The sequence below is a fragment of the Balaenoptera ricei genome, chromosome 2, assembly GCF_028023285.1.
Source record: "Balaenoptera ricei isolate mBalRic1 chromosome 2, mBalRic1.hap2, whole genome shotgun sequence".
Lineage (NCBI taxonomy): Eukaryota > Metazoa > Chordata > Mammalia > Artiodactyla > Balaenopteridae > Balaenoptera > Balaenoptera ricei.
In genome coordinates, this window is record NC_082640.1 from 64,279,628 (window position 1) to 64,298,081 (window position 18,454).

At 36.7% G+C, this 18,454-nt stretch overlaps 1 protein-coding gene across 2 annotated transcripts in view; it reads right to left on the reverse strand.

Moving 5' to 3' along the window:
• The window catches only part of ARIH1 (ariadne RBR E3 ubiquitin protein ligase 1), a 116,356-nt gene that overhangs the window by 14,129 nt on the left and 83,773 nt on the right, over window positions 1-18,454 (reverse strand). For both annotated transcript variants that reach the window (XM_059912807.1, XM_059912806.1), the window contains exons 6-9: window positions 6,635-6,701; window positions 5,209-5,315; window positions 2,998-3,040; window positions 2,497-2,568 (exon numbers count right to left, since the gene is read on the reverse strand). In XM_059912807.1, coding sequence (XP_059768790.1) covers window positions 2,497-2,568; window positions 2,998-3,040; window positions 5,209-5,315; window positions 6,635-6,701 — 289 coding nt within the window. The remainder of the gene's footprint in view (window positions 1-2,496; window positions 2,569-2,997; window positions 3,041-5,208; window positions 5,316-6,634; window positions 6,702-18,454) is intronic.

Here is an 18,454-nt window from a genome sequence, read left to right on the forward strand (position 1 = left end):
ACTTTTAACCAAACACATAGTAATAATAGTTTTATGGGAGGTTAAACATTTTCTTCATGTAAATATATTTTTCTAGTGTCATCTAGAAATAATCATTGAGTACTTCCTGTATCCCATACACTGTTCTCAGTGTTTTATATGCATTAACTCATAATCTTTATAGTGGCCCTACTCTTATTTCCATTTGTCAGATGAATAAACTAAGAAAATTTTAAAGAAACTAGTCCAAGGTCACACAGGTAGCAAATGGTAGAGTCAGGATACAAACCCAAGCAATTTGGCCTCAGGAATCAGGCAAGCAAGATGGGTAAATTCTTTTTGTGGCTACTGAATTTCCCAACTTTCTTGTGGTCCATTTACAATTGTGCTACAGAGATGACTTTTCTTTTTTCCAAGACCGTATCATTTTCTCAGTTGCTAATGAGCCAAAGTTATTACCCTGCAGGCATGTTTTTTTTTTCTCTTGAAAAATCTAGAAAATTAAACTTACTCATTATTTTTAAGAAAACCATAAGATGTAAAGCTTGGATTTTGTTGTACATTTTTGTATCTGACATCTGTTACTCCCATAACGGGGGGAGAGGATCACCCATTATATTACTTGCAATTCAGCTATTGTGAACAGACTACACTACCCATAAACTATAGTAATTCAATAGGTCAATACAGCAATATTTAATTATACATTTTCAATCAAATTTTTGAAGTCACTCACATAAAAAAAAATACTACATTTTCCCAAAGAAGCAAATTCCAGGCCTAATATATCTGTTTCATTCTATATTTCTTAGCTATAATTAACTAATTAGTATTAATTTCTTAATATACCAACCATCTGCAAATCCTTTAAAAAAGCTAATAACAAAAATAAGCTTCTGAAATGTCTCAGAAGAAAAACTCCTCAGTTTCATCTCAAAACTGCCAAGTAGATAAATCTGTTATTACAAATTGCCATTCTTGCTTAATAATCTACCTTCTAAACAAACTCAAAACATATTCAAGCCTATACTCCCTATTTTAAACATCTTGGGGATTCAGAGTATTTGGGGATTTTTCTAGATACAGAAAGAGGGCTACAGTTTAATCAAACTACTTAGGGAAAATATAACTGCCCTATTCTAAATACTGGTTTGAAAGCAGATTCTGGGATTTTAATGAACATTTCTGGTGGGGAAATCTTCAATTTTTGAAAAAGAATGCTTGGCTACCAGGAAAGTTTTAAAAAATAACAAAAGCAACCACTTCCTGACATTATAGTTAGGTTTTTTTGAGTGCCATAAGGTATGTTTATCATGATGGCTTTAGAGAGCACAGAAATATCAACTTCAAAACTACATTCTTCAAAGATGTGGGCATTTGTTTTATGCGACAGGACTCACTGTTTTACTGCTAATGCTTTCTGGGAGATAGAAATGTATACATATATTTTAATCTTTATGGGTAGAGCAGGGTACTAATGGTATAAAATCATGTGCTGGCCTTCATCATTTAAGCACTCATTCTTATCACTATCCTGAGACTGAGTGATGGAAGAGTGCAAAGCTGTAACTAACTCTGGTCAAACAACTCAATATTCTTTAAAACATCATCTTCATATGTGAAAGACAATAATAAAAATGAGTAGCCCATGAATAACCTTATTATCCATCACCCAAGTCACTTCCTATACAAACAGGATGTAAAATTGAATGTTTACACAATTTTCTACTTAGAAATTAGCTGGGTACACAGTTCGGATTCAAATGCTTACTTATTACTTAGTGATAGAAAAGAAGGGTGCTCAAGATTATCTGCATTTGTAAGACATTCATCTAGGGTTAAAGAAGTGGTTCATGGCATAAAGATACTGAATTTTGAAACTAGTATCATGACCAATGTTATTCAAAAAATAAAAACCAAAAAACCAAGGATACTCATATTACCCCAAAGCTTCTATTTCTCAGGATTCAAGTCTCTTAATAAATCATATTTTGGAAGTTTAACATGTTAAAAATGTTAAACTTGTTAAGCCCAATTCAGTTACATAATAATAAGTTACTCGGTTATTCTGACTGAACACTGCCCTAAAGAATGACTCCTTAGAAGTTAAACCCTGGGGATTTTAAAAGGCAGAAATATAGCCTAGTTAAAAAAAAAAGCTAGGTGGAAAAAACTCTATAATACATTTGTATACTAAAAGGCAGCCAAGAACAGTATGAAAAGATATTATCAAACCCCAGGGTAGAAAAATTATCAACTACTGCTTTTCTGATAGAAGAAAACTTCTACAGCAGAGTACCGTGCGTACTGCACTATAGTAATCAATAAAATAAACTCAAACAGTAAAACAAAGGCAAATTATTAATAGGCAATAATTCTGAAAATAAAAAGTAAACCTTAATCAAGAAAAAGGTAAAACTAGGCCCTTTATTAGGTAAACTTACTATTTTTGCTAATGCTGATACACCTATCCTTATCAGTTTCAATACCAAGAGTTTACTGAAGAAAAATACCAACCTTTGTGTTGGCTGCAATCCAATTAGAGGTTTCACTGTCATCATCACACTTTTTAATCCACTTCTTCAACCACTGTTTGAAAACAGGAACCTTTTTCAGTACAACAGAAGACTCAAGGATAGCAAATTACATCAACACAAAAATCAACCAAAGGAGGACCTTCTCTGGCTGAAGCTAAGTGGGGAACCTAGAGCTCAAGGAGAGGCTCAGCTGCAAGGTGTGTCATTCCCCTCAGCTAATTACAAAGCCTTCCAAGGGAGGTGCCTTAACCCTCAATATCTTTTTTTTTCCCCATTATCTTGATAATAATCAGGAGATGATTTTATTCCTAAGGAATGTTCCCTGAATACTTGCAAAGATCACCTGAAATAAAAAGGGTAAATTACTATCTTCCATTTACTAATGAATAAATAACAAACTTGTGGGCTGTGGCTTTCAGTCATCAAGTCTTAGAAGTACTCTACTACCTTATTTAAAAATGAAAATGCCAGGCAAACTCACCTTACATTTAACAGGGTCATGCCAATTTTCTCCACAGTTAAAGCTGTTAAGTGACACAAGAGTTAAAAGAATTAAGTCCTACCTACTGTAAGTAAAGTAAACAAACAAACAACTTCATGCTTTACAGTTCCTCAATACTTTCACCAGTTTCTAGTGACTGCAAAATACAAGGACAGGAACCATGTCTATTCTATTCTACAGTAAATTATTTAGCATTTAGTATTGGGACCAACACATATTTGGGTGTGTGTGTGTGAAATGAGGAATGACTTGTAAGCATGAAGACATGCTATGATGACAATTTCATAATAGATGACTATTTAAATAGCTACCAAACTGTTAAGACAATAAAATCAGTTTAGTTAGATTTGTATTTTTCTGATAGTTTTTAATATGTATAATTCCTTGTTGTGACCATTATCTAACTGAAACCAAAATGAAATCATGTTCAATAATTTGAACTTAAATTTCAACCAATGCTTCATAGGCATATATTAAATATTTTATTTAACACTCCAAATGAAGAGTTAAAGAATGACTTTGTAGGGTAATTCTATACTTTAGTACTAATGCACAGTAAGCAATATGTGGGAAGCAAACAAGTCACATCTCTGCATGATCCAAACAAATGAACCTCAGCCAGTAGAGATAAATTGTACCAAACAAGGTATAAAGCAAAAGACTATGTCTACATATTCTCTAAGACTATACTAATTGCTAATCCCTTTCTGTTTTCTAGGCACATGGTACATACATTTGTTTAAAAAGTATAAATTAAGAATAAACACAAATGCTTGTGAAAAAGTAACCATGGTATGGCTGATTAATCAGCTAATCAAGTAATTTGGGAATGCCAAAAATCCCTTGCAAATTAGAAGAATAAAGTGCTACATCAGTTTAAATGAAGTCAGGATAACGGTTACTTCTGGAGATGAACATGGGGAATGGAATGGAGAAGGGAACATCAAGAAGCTTCAAATGTATCTGTCATGTTTTATTTCTTGACAAAAACAAACAAAATACTGATTCTGATTAAGCTGGGTTTTAACTATGTAAGTACTCGTTGTTATTCTCTATACTTAAGTCTGTATTTGAAATATTTCATACTAAAAGTATATTTGAAAGTAGGTAAGGAATCAGACTCTACCCTCTGTCTACAGCGTAAACTCTGAAACAATAATGAATATTTAATCTTTACCAAAATAGCATGTATTTTACATAAATTTAATCTCTATGAGTTTACCTACTCTTTTTGGAAATATTTAGTATTAATGATATATAAGTCTAATTCTATAGATGTTTGGAGAAAAAGAAGAATGATACGGAATGCCAATAAAATGTTTATTTGTTAGTTACAGAGCCCCCTGGCTTGACTGGCTTCTCATTCCTAAAAGATCCATAAGGGAATGGAAGATCATCTTAACTCTCTAATACGTGATATTGGACATTCCCTGCTAAACTGAACCTAAAATTCAAAGGCTAAAGAGTATGCTACAGCACTCCCAGGAATCCAGGTTACCAAGAAAGCTGTGGCCAGGGGCCCCATAGAACAACTCTTAGTTAAAGAAAGCACATCTATCAACTAAGTTTTATCTTTCCAAATTTATCTGCATATTTTTAAGAGTAAGATTAAACTTGTCAGAATAAAGGAAATTAAAAACAAAACAAAACACCTAACTGTGTATTTTATTTCCTAAGAGAGAACCTAAAAACAGATCAAGAGCCATAAGGGAACCAAACATAATTTGACAAAATAAGCAGTCAATCAGAAATGAGAAGAACTTTTTAAATTTACAATAAATAATGTAATAATAAATATAAAACAGATAAACTTGAAAAAAAAAGAAATGAGAAGAACTGAGTTTTTGTCCCAGATCTTTAAATTTGCTGCCATATACGTTCCAGTGGAGCACACAGAGAATGTGATTACCGCTGCATTTTTTTTCCCATAAGAAAATAAATCCAGAAGTTAGAGCAACAAAGAAAGAGGAAAAACTATCTTAAGATGTGACTTTTTAATCTAATTTTTATTTAAAAGAAATACAAACTATTTAAAGTCAACATCACCCACCTACCTCAGATAAAGAATATTTTCTATTTTTTTTCTTTTTTAAAAATTGGGGTATAGTTGCTTTTTTTCTACTATTTTACTAATAAAAATAAATAGAAAAGCTATGTGCACTACTCCAATTTAGGAAATCACTTGCTTACCAAAACTGGCGCCCACATTTGCAGCGAACAGGTTTAGCATCAGGATATTGGACTTTAACAACATGGTGGCAATCTGGGGCAGGACACCACTTTAACAGTCGATTGCACTGAAATACAAGTTGGAACATAAAAAATGACAGCAAATTAAATCATGATGCAAGATTTTCCAGTACACCATGCAATTATTTATACTACTTCCTCACTATCACAAAGTGGGGATGGTGTCACTGACACATAAAAACCTGCCAGCAATACTTAGTCTCCTACAGCAATGCTTTTGGATGTACTGTTCTTCTAAGATTATAGATCCCTTGAAGACCTGGTATTATAAAATATATAACCTATCTCTTGTTCTATCTTCAAAATCCCACTGAGAACTTTAAAATAAATGATCACCATTATGTGATCATTAACAAGCATCAATTTGTCTATGGTTCTATTTCAGGGCAATTTTAAAAGATACAAGAAAACAAGATACGCTTCTACTTAGGGAAGGCGTTTACATGCTATAGAATAGTATAAAACAAGCTGAGGGATACACATGGAATTTCTCTCTTTGACCACAGAAAGCTCTTCTAAGAACAAAAGCCAGTGCCTAAACCACAGCAAAGATTCCATTTTAGTTCATCAAAGAAATATAACTTTTGAAGTATTTTTATTATGAGACAAAACATGGCTCAAGGAACACTCCATCAGAACTCAAGTTTATTGACCATTTCAAAAAATATACTATTCTTAAAAAATGCTATTTTCTAGAAGATCTGACCTTCAGTTTAATCTCTAATAAAAATTAAAATTACATTCTAGAACTGAAATACCAAGTTACACTGGTGCTCTTGTACAGGGGCTGGCAAACTTCTTTCACTTAGAGCCAGAAAGTAGAGATGTTTGGCTCCGTGGGCCATATGGCCTCTTTAGCAACGACTCAACTCTACCTCTGCAGCACAAAAGCAGTCACAGAATAAAACTGCATGTTCAAATAAATCTTTATTTACAAAAACAGGCAGGCCACAGTTTGCCAACTTCTGTTAAGACATATTTGATAAAAACAAACAAAAAATCACTACATAATTCTTTTTAAACGAAGTTTACTGGTAATGGAAGGTAAAACAAGCAGAGATATAGCAGGGTTAGAGTGCCCAACATGATTAAACATGACATCACTAATAATCAGCTAAAATTCTCTGCTAGGGATAAAGGAAGACTATAAAATTATTTTATTCTCAAAGCTCAAGATCGATGAAAAGACATCTACTTATTGGTTTATCACATTCCTTTGAGAAAAAAGGTATTTTGGTATGCTTCATAAATGAAGACAAAAATTGAAGTTACTGTAAAGGTGTTTCTTATATAAGACAAACTGATATTTCTATTAATAAACAGAATTCCTTTTATTTAAAGAAGGAAAACTTATGCGATCACTTACCTCTACAAAGCTATTTGTTATTAAATGCTGATACTTTAATTTAACTTTTGAATCTGTGATCAGGCGCCTGAAAGCGAGAATAAAAGTTTATTAGGAAGTTTTCAGCTAAGAATATTTTCCTCATTTATAAAATAAAATCTCAATGCTCTGTGCTATGAAAACTGCCTTAAATTGAAAAATACTAAAATACGCATAAACTGTCAACAAATAGAACTGTAGGAATCAAAACAATAATTTCAAAGTTTCTATAGTTTTATTTTGGTAGACATTTCCCCATTTCTTATACCCTAAATATTCTATTTTTACCCAGTTTGTATTGTAGTCTAATGACTTACCAATATTGTCAAATTTAGGCCCCTTTTAGAGTTTTCTGACTCTGATATCTTGCCTTAAGACAGCAATTCTCAGCCACCTTTTCTAAGATCCCCTCCCAAAAATCTGTGTGTGAAATAAGGGATGTTGGTAGGAATGTTCAGAAATGGATCCAGGTTTTGCTAGATATAATTTTGATAGCCTCCTTCTTCTGAAATCTTTTGGTAATTTATCAGAAATGCCTACTGACTGCAACCTGGCTTCCTTTATCCACCTAGAACACCTTAATTCACAAGAATTTCTTGAATTCACAGGAACCCATGAAAGTGAAGAACCCTGAAGCTTAAGTTCCATTAATTTTAATAGTAAACATTCCTGTGAGTATTATAAGAAAATGGTGTTAAAGCAGAAAAAGAGTAACTCACAAAGCCAGCAAGAAAGATATCAAAAATGCACAGTCCAGAGAGAGACCTTCAAGATGGCAGAGGAGTAAGACATAGACATCACCTTCCTCCCCACAAATACATCAGAAATACATCTACATGTGGAACAACTCCTATAGAACACCTACTGAACGCTGGCAGAAGACCTCAGACTTTCCAAAAGGCAAGAAACTCCACGTACCTGGGTAGGGAAAAAGAAAAAGAAAAAACAGAGACAAAAGAATAGGGACGGGACCTACACCAGTGGGAGGGAGCTGTGAAGGAGGAAAAGTTTCTACACACTACGAAGCCCCTTCACTGGCAGAGACGGGGGGTGGCGGAGGGGGGAAGCTTCGGAGCCACGGAGGAGAGCACAGCCACAGGGGTGCAGAGGGCAAAGCGGAGAGATTCCCGCACAGGGGATTGGTGCCGACCAGCACACACCAGCCTGAGAGGCTTGTCTGCTCACCCGCCGGGGCAGGCGGGGGCTGGGAGCTGAGGCTCCAGCTTCTTCAGAGGTCAGACCACAGGGACAGGACTGGGGTTGGCTGCTTGAACACAGCCTGAAGGGGGCTAGTGCGCCACAGCTAGCCGGGAGGGAGTCCGGGAAAAAGTCTGGAACTGCCTAAGAGGCAAGAGACCATTGTTTCGGGGTGCGTGAGGAGAGGGGATTCAGAGCACCGCCTAGACGAGCTCCAGAGATGGGCACGAGCCATGGCTATCAGCGCGGACACCAGAGACGGGCATGAGACATTAAGGCTGCTGCTACAGCTACCAAGAAGCCTGCGTGCAAGCACAGGTCACTATCCACACCTCCCCTCCTGGGAGCCTGTGCAGGCCACCACTGCCAGGGTCCCGTGAACCAGGGACAACTTCCCCAGGAGAACGCACAGCGCGCCTCAGGCTGTTGCAACGTCACGCCGGCCTCTTGCCGCCACAGGCTCGCCCCACACTCAGTACCCCTCTCTCTCCAGGCCTGAGTGAGCCAGAGCCCCCGAATCAGCGGCTCCTTTAACCCCGTCCTGTCTGAGCGAAGAACAGACGCCCGCAGGTGACCTACACACAGAGGCGGGACCAAATCCAAAGCTGAACCCCAGGAGCTGTGCGAACAAAGAAGAGAAAGGGAAATTTCTCCCAGCAACCTCAGGAGCAGCGGATTAAATCCCCGCAATCAACTTGATGTACCCTGCATCTGTGGAATACCTGAATAGACAATGAATCATCCCAAAATTGAGGTGGTAGAATTTGGGAGCAACTGTAGACTTGGGGTTTGCTTTGTACATCTAATTTGTTTTTGGTTTTATGTTTATCTAAGTGTTTAGAGTTTATTATCATTGGTAGATTTGTTTATTCATTTGGTTGCTCTCTTCCTTTTTTTTTTTTTTCTTTTACTTTTTCTCTTTTTGTGAGTGTGTATGTGTATGCTTCTTTGTGTGATTTTGTCTGTATGGCTTTGCTTTTACCATTTGTCCTAGGGTTCTGTCTGTCCTTTTTGTTGTTGTTGTTTTTCTAAGTATACTTTTTAGCGCTGGTTATCATTGGTGGATTTGTTTTTTTGGTTTGGTTGCTCTCTACTTTCTTTTATTTTTTATTCTTTCTTTAAACTACTTTTTAATTTTTTAATTTTTAATAATTTATTTTTTATTTTAATAACATTAATTTACTTCATTTTTTTCTTTCTTTCTTTTTTTCTCCCTTTTCTTCTGAGCCGTGTGCCTAACAGGGTCTTGGTGCTCCGGCGGATGTCAGGCCTCTGCCTCTGAGGTGGGAGAGCTGAGTTCAGGACATTGGTCCACCAGAGGCCTCCCGGCTCCACATAATATCAAACGGCGAAAGCTCTCCCAGAGATCTGCATCTCAACGCTAAGACACAGCTCCACTCAACGACCAGCAAGCTACAGTGCTGGACACCCCATGCCAAACAACTAGCAAGACAGGAACACAACCCCACCCATTAGCACAGGGGATGCCTAAAATCATAATAAGGTCACAGACACCCCAAAACACACCACTGGACGCGGTCATGCCCACCAGAAAGATAAGATCCAGCTTCAGCCACCAGAACACAGGCACCAGTCCTCTCCACCAGGAAGCCTACACAACCCACTGAACCAACCTTAGCCACTGGGGGAAGACACCAAAAAAAAAAAACGGGAACTACGAAGATGCAGCCTGCAAAACGGAGATCCCAAACACAGTAAGTTAAGCAAAATGAGAAGACAGAGAAACACACAGCAGATGAAGGAGCAAGGTAAAAACCCACCAAACCAAACAAATGAAGAGGAAATAGGCAGTCTAGCTGAAAAAGAATTCAGAGTAATGATAGTAAAGATGATCCAAAATCTTGGAAAGAGAATGGGGAAAATACAAGAAATGTTTAACAAGGACCTAGGAGAACTAAAGAGCAAACAATGATGAACAACACAAATACATTAAATTAAAAATTCTCTAGAAGGAATCAATAGCAGAAGAACTGAGGCAGAAGAACGGATAAGTGACCTGGAAGATAAAATGGTGGAAATAACTACCACAGAGCAGAATAAAGAAGAAAGAACGAAAAGAATTGACGACAGTCTCAGAGACCTCTGGGACAACATTAAATGCACCAACATTCGAATTATAGGGGTCCCAGAAGAAGAAGAGAAAAAGAAAGGGACTGAGAAAATATTTGAAGAGATTATACTTCAAAACTTCCCTAATATGGGAAAAGAAATAGTCAATCAAGTCCAGGAAGCACAGAGTCCCGTACAGGATAAATCCAAAGAAAAACATGCCAAGACAATATTAATCAAACTATCAAAAATTAAATACAAAGAAAAAATATTAAAAGCAGCAAGGCAAAAACAACAAAAAACATACAAGGGAATCCCCATAAGGTTAACAGCTGATCTTTCAGCAGAAACTCTGCAAGCCAGAAGAGAGTGGCAGGACATACTTAAAGTGATGAAAGGGAAAAACCCACAACCAAGATTACTTTACCCAGCAAGGATCTCATTCAGATTCGATGGAAAAACTAAAACCTTTACAGACAAGCTAAAGCTAAGAGAATTCAGCACCACTAAAGCAGCTTTACAACAAATACTAAAGGAACTTCTCTAGGCAGGAAACACAAGAGAAGGAAAAGACCTACAATAACAAACCCAAAACAATTAAGAAACTGGTAATAGGAACATACATATCAATAACTACCTTGAATGGAAATGGATTAAATGCTCCAACCAAAAGACACAGACTGGCTGAATGGATACAAAAACAAGACCCGTATATATGCTGTTTACAAGAGACCCACTTCAGACCTAGGGATATATACAGACTGAAAGGGAGGGGATGGAAAAACATATTCCATGCAAATGGAAATCAAAAGAAAGCTAGAGTAGCAATTCTCATATCAGACAAAATAGACTTTAAAATAAAGACTATTACAAGACACAAAGAAGGACACTACATAATGATCAAGGGATCCATCCAAGAAGAAGATATAACAATTGTAAATATTTATGCACCCAACATAGGAGCACCTCAATACATAAGGCAAAGACTAACAGCCATAAGAGGAGAAATCGACAGTAACACAATCATAGTAGGGGACTTTAACACCCCACTTTCACCAAAGGACAGATCATCCAAAATGAAAATAAATAAGGAGACACAAGCTTTACATGACACATTAAACAATATGGATGTAACTGATAGTTATAGGACATTCCATCCAAAAACTACAGAACACATTTTCTTCTCAAGTGCTCATGGAACATTCTCCAGGATAGATCATATCTTGGGTCAGAAATCAAGCCTTGGTAAATTTAAGAAAACTGAAATTGTATCAAGTATCTTTTCCGACCACAACGCTATGAGACTAGATATCAATTACAGGAAAATATCTGTAAAAAAAATACAAACACATGGAGGCTAAACAATACACTACTAAATAACCGAGAGATCACTGAAGAAATCAAAGAGGAAATAAAAAAATACCTACAAACAAATAACAATGAAAACACAATGACCCAAAACCTATGGGATGCAGCAAAAGCAGTTCTAAGAGGGAAGTTTACAGCAATACAATCCTACCTCAAGAAACAAGAAAAATCTCAAATAAACAACCTACCCTTACACCTAAAGCAATTAGAGAAAGAAGAACAAAAACACTCCAAAGTTAGCAGAAGGAAAGAAATCATAAAGATCAGATCAGAAATAAATGAAAAAGCAATTAAGGAAATAATAGCAAAGATCAATAAAAATAAAGCTGGTTCTTTGGGAAGATAAAATTGATAAACCATTAGCCAGACTCATCAAGAAAAAAAAGGGAGAAGACTCAAATCAACAGAATTAGAAATGAAAAAGGAGAAGTAACAACTGACACTGCAGAAATATGAAGGATCATGAGAGATTACTACAAGCAACTATATTCCAACAACCTGGAAGAAATGGACAAATTCTTAGAAAACCACAACCTTCCAAGACTGAAGGAGGAAGGAATAGAAAATATAAACAGACCAATCACAACCACTGAAATTGAGACTGCGATTAAAAATCTTCCAACAAACAAAAGCCCAGGACCAGATGGCTTCACAGGCAAATTATATCAAACATTTAGAAAAGAGCTAACACCTACCCTTCTCAAACTCTTCCAAAATATAGCAGAGGGAGGAACACTCCCAAAATCATTCTACGAGGCCACCATCACCCCAATACCAAAACCAAAGATGTCACAAAGAAAGAAAACTACAGACCAATATCACTGATGAACATACATGCAAAAATCCTCAACAAAATACTAGCAAACAGAATCCAACAGCACATTAAGAGGATCAAACACCATGATCAAGTGGGGTTTATCCCAGGAATGCAAGGATTCTTCAATATATGCATATCAGTCAATGAGATAAACCATATTAACAAACTGAAGGAGAAAAACCATATAATCATCTCAATAGATGCAGAAAAAGCTTTTGACAAAATGCAACACCCATTTATGATAAAAAACTCTCCAGAAAGTAGGCACAGAGGGAACTTACCTCAACATAATAAAGGCCATATACGACAAACCCACAGCCAACATCATTCTCAATGGTGAAAAACTGAAAGCATTTCCTCTAAGATCAGGAACAAGACAAGGTTGCCCACTCTCACCACTATTATTCAACACAGTTTTGGAAGTTTTAGCTACAGCAATCCGAGAAGAAAAAGAAATAAAAGGAATCCAAATTGGAAAAGAAGAAGTAAAGCTGTCACTGTTTGCAGATGACATGATACTATACATAGAGAATCCTAAAGACGCTACCAGAAAACTACTAGAGCTAATCAATGAATTTGGCAAAGTAGCAGGATACAAAATTAATGCACAGAAACCTCGTGCATTCCTATACATCATTTTTCCTGATGAAAAATCTGAAAGATAAATTAAGGAAACACTCCCATGTACCACTGCAACAAAAAGAATAAAATACCTAGGAATAAACCTACGTAAGGAGACAAAAGACCTGTACACAGAAAACTGTAAGACACTGATGAAAGAAATTAAAGATGATACAAACAGATGGAGAGATATACCATGCTCTTGGATTGGAACAATCAACACTGTGAAAATGACTATACTACTCAAAGCAATCTACAGATTCAATGCAATCCCTATCAAACTACCACTGGCATTTTTCACAGAACTAGAACAAAAAATTTCACAATTTGTATGGAAACACAAAAGACCCCGAATAGCCAAAGCAATCTTGAGAAAGAAAAACGGAGCTGGAGGAATCAGGCTCCCAGACCTCAAGCTATACTACAAAGCTACAGTAATCAAGACAGTATGGTACTGGCACAAAAACAGAAATATAGATCAATGGAACAGAACAGTAAGCCCAGAGATAAACCCATGCACATATGGTCACCTTATTTTTGATACAGGAGGCAAGAATATACAGTGGAGAAAAGACAGCCTCTTCAGTACGTGGTGCTGGGAAAACCGGACAGCTACATGTAAAAGAATGAAATTAGAACACTCCCTAACACCATATACAAAAATAAACTCAAAATGGATTAAAGACCTAAGTGTAAGGCCAGACACTATCAAACTCTTAGAGGAAAACATAGGCAGAACACTCTATGACATATATCACAGCAAGATCCTTTTTGACCCACCTCCTAGAGAAATGGAAATAAAAACAAAAATAAACAAGTGGGACCTAATGAAACTTAAAAGCTTTTGCACAGCAAAGGAAACCATAAACAAGATGACAGGATAACCCTCAGAGTAGGAGAAAATATTTGCAAAAGAAGCAACTAACAAAGGATTAATCTCCAAAATATACAAGCAGCTCATGCAGCTCAATATCAAAAAACCAAACAACCCAATCCAAAAATGGGTGGAAGACCTAAATAGACATTTCTCCAAAGAAGATATACAGATTGCCAACGAACACATGAAAGGATGCTCAACATCACTAATCATTAGAGAAATGCAAATCAAAACTACAATGAGGTATCACCTCACACCAGTCAGAATGGACATCATCAAAATATCTACAAACAATAAATGCTGGAGAGGGTGTGGAGAAAAGGGAACCCTCTTGCACTGTTGGTGGGAATGTAAATTGATACAGCCACTATGGAGAACAGTATGGAGGTTCCTTAAAAAACTAAAATTAGAACTACCATACGACCCAGCAATCCCACTACTGGGCATATGCCCTGAGAAAACCATAATTCAAAAAGAGTCATGTACCACAATGTTCACTGCAGCTATTTACAATCGCCAGGACATGGAAGCAACCTATGTGTCCATCGACAGATGAATGGATAAAGAAGATGTGGCACATATATACAATGGAATATTACTCAGCCATAAAAAGAAGCAAAATTCAGTTATTTGTAGTGAGGTGATGGACCTAGAGTCTGTCATACAGAGTGAAGTAAGTCAGAAAGAGAAAAACAAATACCGTATGTTAACACATATATATGGAATCTAAAAAAAAATGGTTCTGAAGAACCTAGGAGCAGGACAGGGATAAAGACGCAGACGTAGAGAATGGACTTGAGGACACGGGGAGGGGGAAGGGTAAGCTGGAACGAAGTGAGAGAGTGGCATGGACATATATACACTACCAAATGTAAAACAGATAGCTAGTGGGAAGCAGCCACATAGTACAAGGAGATCAGCCCGGTGCTTTGTGACCACCTAGATGGGTGGGATAGGGAGGGTGGGAGGGAGACGCAAGAGGGAGGAGATATGGGGATATGTGCACATGTATATCTGATTCACTTTGTTATAAGGCAGAAACTAACACACCACTGTAAAGCAATTATACTCCAATAAAGATGTTAAAAAAAAAAAGCATAGCCCAATCTCATTAAAATCTCTTAAATGAACAGGAAAGTTTTGTACAATTTGGCTTCATCTATTTCTTGAGTTTCTTATCCCACTCACTTCTCTTCTTCCATAAGACCCCACCCTGGGACTTCCTTGGTGGTCCAGTGGTTAAGATTCTGAGTTTCCACTGCAGGTACCACGGGTTCTACCCCTGGTTGGGAAACTAAGATCCTGCATGTGGCACAGTGTGGCCAAAAATAAAGAAAAAAAAGACCCCACCCTGTCCTGAGCTACTTTCAGTGTACTCCCCTCATATCTGTATTCTTTCAAAAGAGTATGCACCACCCTTCCTCAGAGGTTTTTGCTTGGGGCCACCTCCCTTGGAAAGGAAACAAAAGACTATCATAGTGGGGCTCTGAGGTGGGACAGCCTAGGTTAGAATACTGGCTTCACAACTTACTAGCTATGAACTGAGGGGTAAGCTCTTTGACTTTTCCATTTTTCAGTTATCTGTAAGATGGGGAGCAGAAATAGAGCTGGCCGACTAGAATACTGCCTGGCAAATAGTAAGCACTCAATAAATGTAAGATGAAGTTGCTATTATTATTATTATTATTTTATTTCACTCAGCTAAGATGTATCGTTACTCATAGAGGCCTTTTCTGACAATTCACCATACCAGTCTAGACACAGACCACCTTTACCTTAGTTCCTATGGCACATTATACACCTCTCCTTTATAGAATGTGTCATAATTTTCATTAGACAGCTATCTGTATAATCATTTGTTTAATATCTGCCTTCCTGTTTCCCTATCCCCAACCAAACAATAAGCTCCATGAAAAGATCTCTTATGTCCAGTACACTGCCTGGTCTGTGGAAAGTGTTTAATAAGGATTTTTTAAATGAGTAAACCTCCACATCTTGCAGATGTTGAAAATGAGGTATAAAAATGATTAGTGCACTTGGCAGTTCCTCAAAAAGTTAAACACAGAATTACCATATGACCCATCAATTTCACTCCAAGGAATCAAAAACATGTGTTCAATAAAAGTCTTGCACACAAATGTTCAAATAATAACACAAACGTTTCTACAAAAAGTATAAATAACTCAAATGTCTAAGAACTGATGAATGGACAAATAAAATATGGAATATCCATATAATGGAATATTATTTAGCCATAAAAAGGAATGGCGTCCTTATACATGCTACCACATGGATGAACCTTGAAAACATTACGTTAAGTGACAGAAGCCAGACGTGAAAGATCATATACTGTATGACTCCATTTTAATGAAATGTCCAGAATAAGCAAATCCACACAGACAGAAAACTGATGAGCGGTTGTCAGGGTCTAGGGGGAGGAGGGAGTGAAGACTGACTGTTTAGTGGATATGGGATTTCTTTTGGTACACTGAATTGTGTACTTTAAACTAGTCAAAATGGTGAATATTGTTATATGAAATTTACATCAATTAAGAAACAGACTCAAAGTCAGAATCCCTGATTTCCAAATACATCTTACTCCCTCTATTACCCATAATGTTTCTCTGATGTGACAAATCCTAATGATTTCTTACAGATGATTCTAGCCTAAGCATAACTGGTGAGAATAAAGGTCAGCCATAGCTATTAGGCCAAGATGACTAAGCCTTAAGTTGGTGATAGGGAAGAAAAAGAAAGTGATCTCCCGTCTTTGAGAATAAGCATTCTCAAGAAGGCAAGTGTCAACCTGGCCATTAATAAGCTAATTCTCTTCACAAGGTCCTGCTGCCATCACTTATGTGGAAAATAGCTATTATGCCAATTCTCACCGTAGAAGGCAGCTCTTTATCAAGGTAAAAAAAAATGACTTTTACTGAATGCCATCTATATATACATTCTGAGCACAGGGTCAAAAGCATTTAAACGCCCTTGAGTTTTGGGATAATTCTACGCTTTTACAAATGAGATAACTGGAGAGCTGTGCTTTGAAACCAGGTAACTTTAAACACAGGATTTTTTTTTAGTATGCCAAGTACTTTAGTATACTTACACTAAACATATAATACTTATATGCCTTATACTTATATAGCACTCTGAATAAGTCAACAATATTACGCTTCAATTTAGGACTAATGATGAAATATTTTTCTTTAAAAAGGGTTTTTTCCTCCCCCTGACAAACCAATTATAGGTAAATATAAAGAATGAAATAAAAATCACCTTTAACCCTATTGCTCAGGAGGAATAACCACTCAGGATTTTTATGAATCTAGACCCTTTCCTCTTTTTTTCTATAAATGTATGATATATAATTTTAAACAGAAAATTTACTATGTATTATTTTATATCTTAGTTTTTTAAAACTAACATTATAGGCATTTTCCAATGTATTAAAATAATTCATAAATCTTTTTAAAAGCTGTATTACGTTCCATCTTCCCCTACTGGTGGGCTTTTTGGGTTGTAGGATTATGACAATGTGATGATTAACAACTTTATAAAAAAATCTCTGCTTAAATTTCTGGTCATTAAAAAGAAATGTAGGGCTTCCCTGGTGGCGCAGTGGTTGAGAGTCTGCCTGCCGATGCAGGGGACACGGATTGGAGCCCTGGTCTTGGAAGATCCCACATGCCTGGGAGCGGCTGGGCCCGTGAGCCACAATTACTGAGCCTGCGCGTCTGGAGCCTGTGCTCCGCAACAAGAGAGGCCGCGATAGTGAGAGGCCCGCGCACCGCGATGAAGCGTGGCCCCCGCTTGTCACAGCTAGAGAAAGCCCTCGCACAGAAACTAAGACCCAACACAGCCATAAATAAATAAATAAATAATAAAACAAAATACTTAAAAAGAAATGTAACATATTCTATCATCTGAATTCATGTAATCACAATCAAAGGTAAAAATGATCTTACAATCATCTCTGGCTCATCTCCTTCTTTTATCAGAGTCTGACTCTAACTCTACCTTGAAAACACATCCAAAATCCAACCATTTCTCACTACCTCCTCGGCTACAGTCTTGGATAAAACCAACATCATTTCTCTTCTGGACTGTTTTAATAGTCTCGCAATGTCCTTGCTCCACTTAGTCTCTTTTTAATACGAGCAGTCAGAGCAATCCTCTATGACCAAGTCATTCCTCTGCTCAAAATCCTCTCATGGCTCTATCTTAGAATAAAAGCCAAAAACCTTAATGGCCTATTAGGCCTGACACAATCAGCTTCACGCAGCCCTCCAACACCCTTCTCTGCTTCCCATCAATCTGTAACTTTACATTTATAGTTCAAAAACATTTTTAAAAGTTTAATAATTATCAGTAATTTAATCCCTATCTATATACTTTACCTTATTAATTACCAAAGCTTGACAAATTATTTCATTTTGCATTTCAATGAGACGAGGAAATTATTTTCAGTGTGAACTTGAGTTCTGATCCCTTAAGCATATATTTTAAAACGGACAGTATTCTATACATTTGTGACAAATTTCCTACTTAGAATACTAAAGTAGTGTTTTTCTGTTTCATCGTAGAGAAATGATGGGGGGGGCATTAATTTACTCCACTATGAGACATACAACTTTAAAGTCACATGTTTTCAAAGCATTCTCCATAAATTCTCTGTAGACTGCCTTAAAAATAAATACAACCTTGGGGTAAGCAAAGATTTCGTAAGTAGCAATAATCATAAATGAGGGAAAATTAGGAATCAGATGCCATTAAAATAAAAACTTTTGTTCACCAAAAATCATTCAGAGAGAAAAAAAGGTAAGCCACACACTGGGGAAAATAGTTGTAA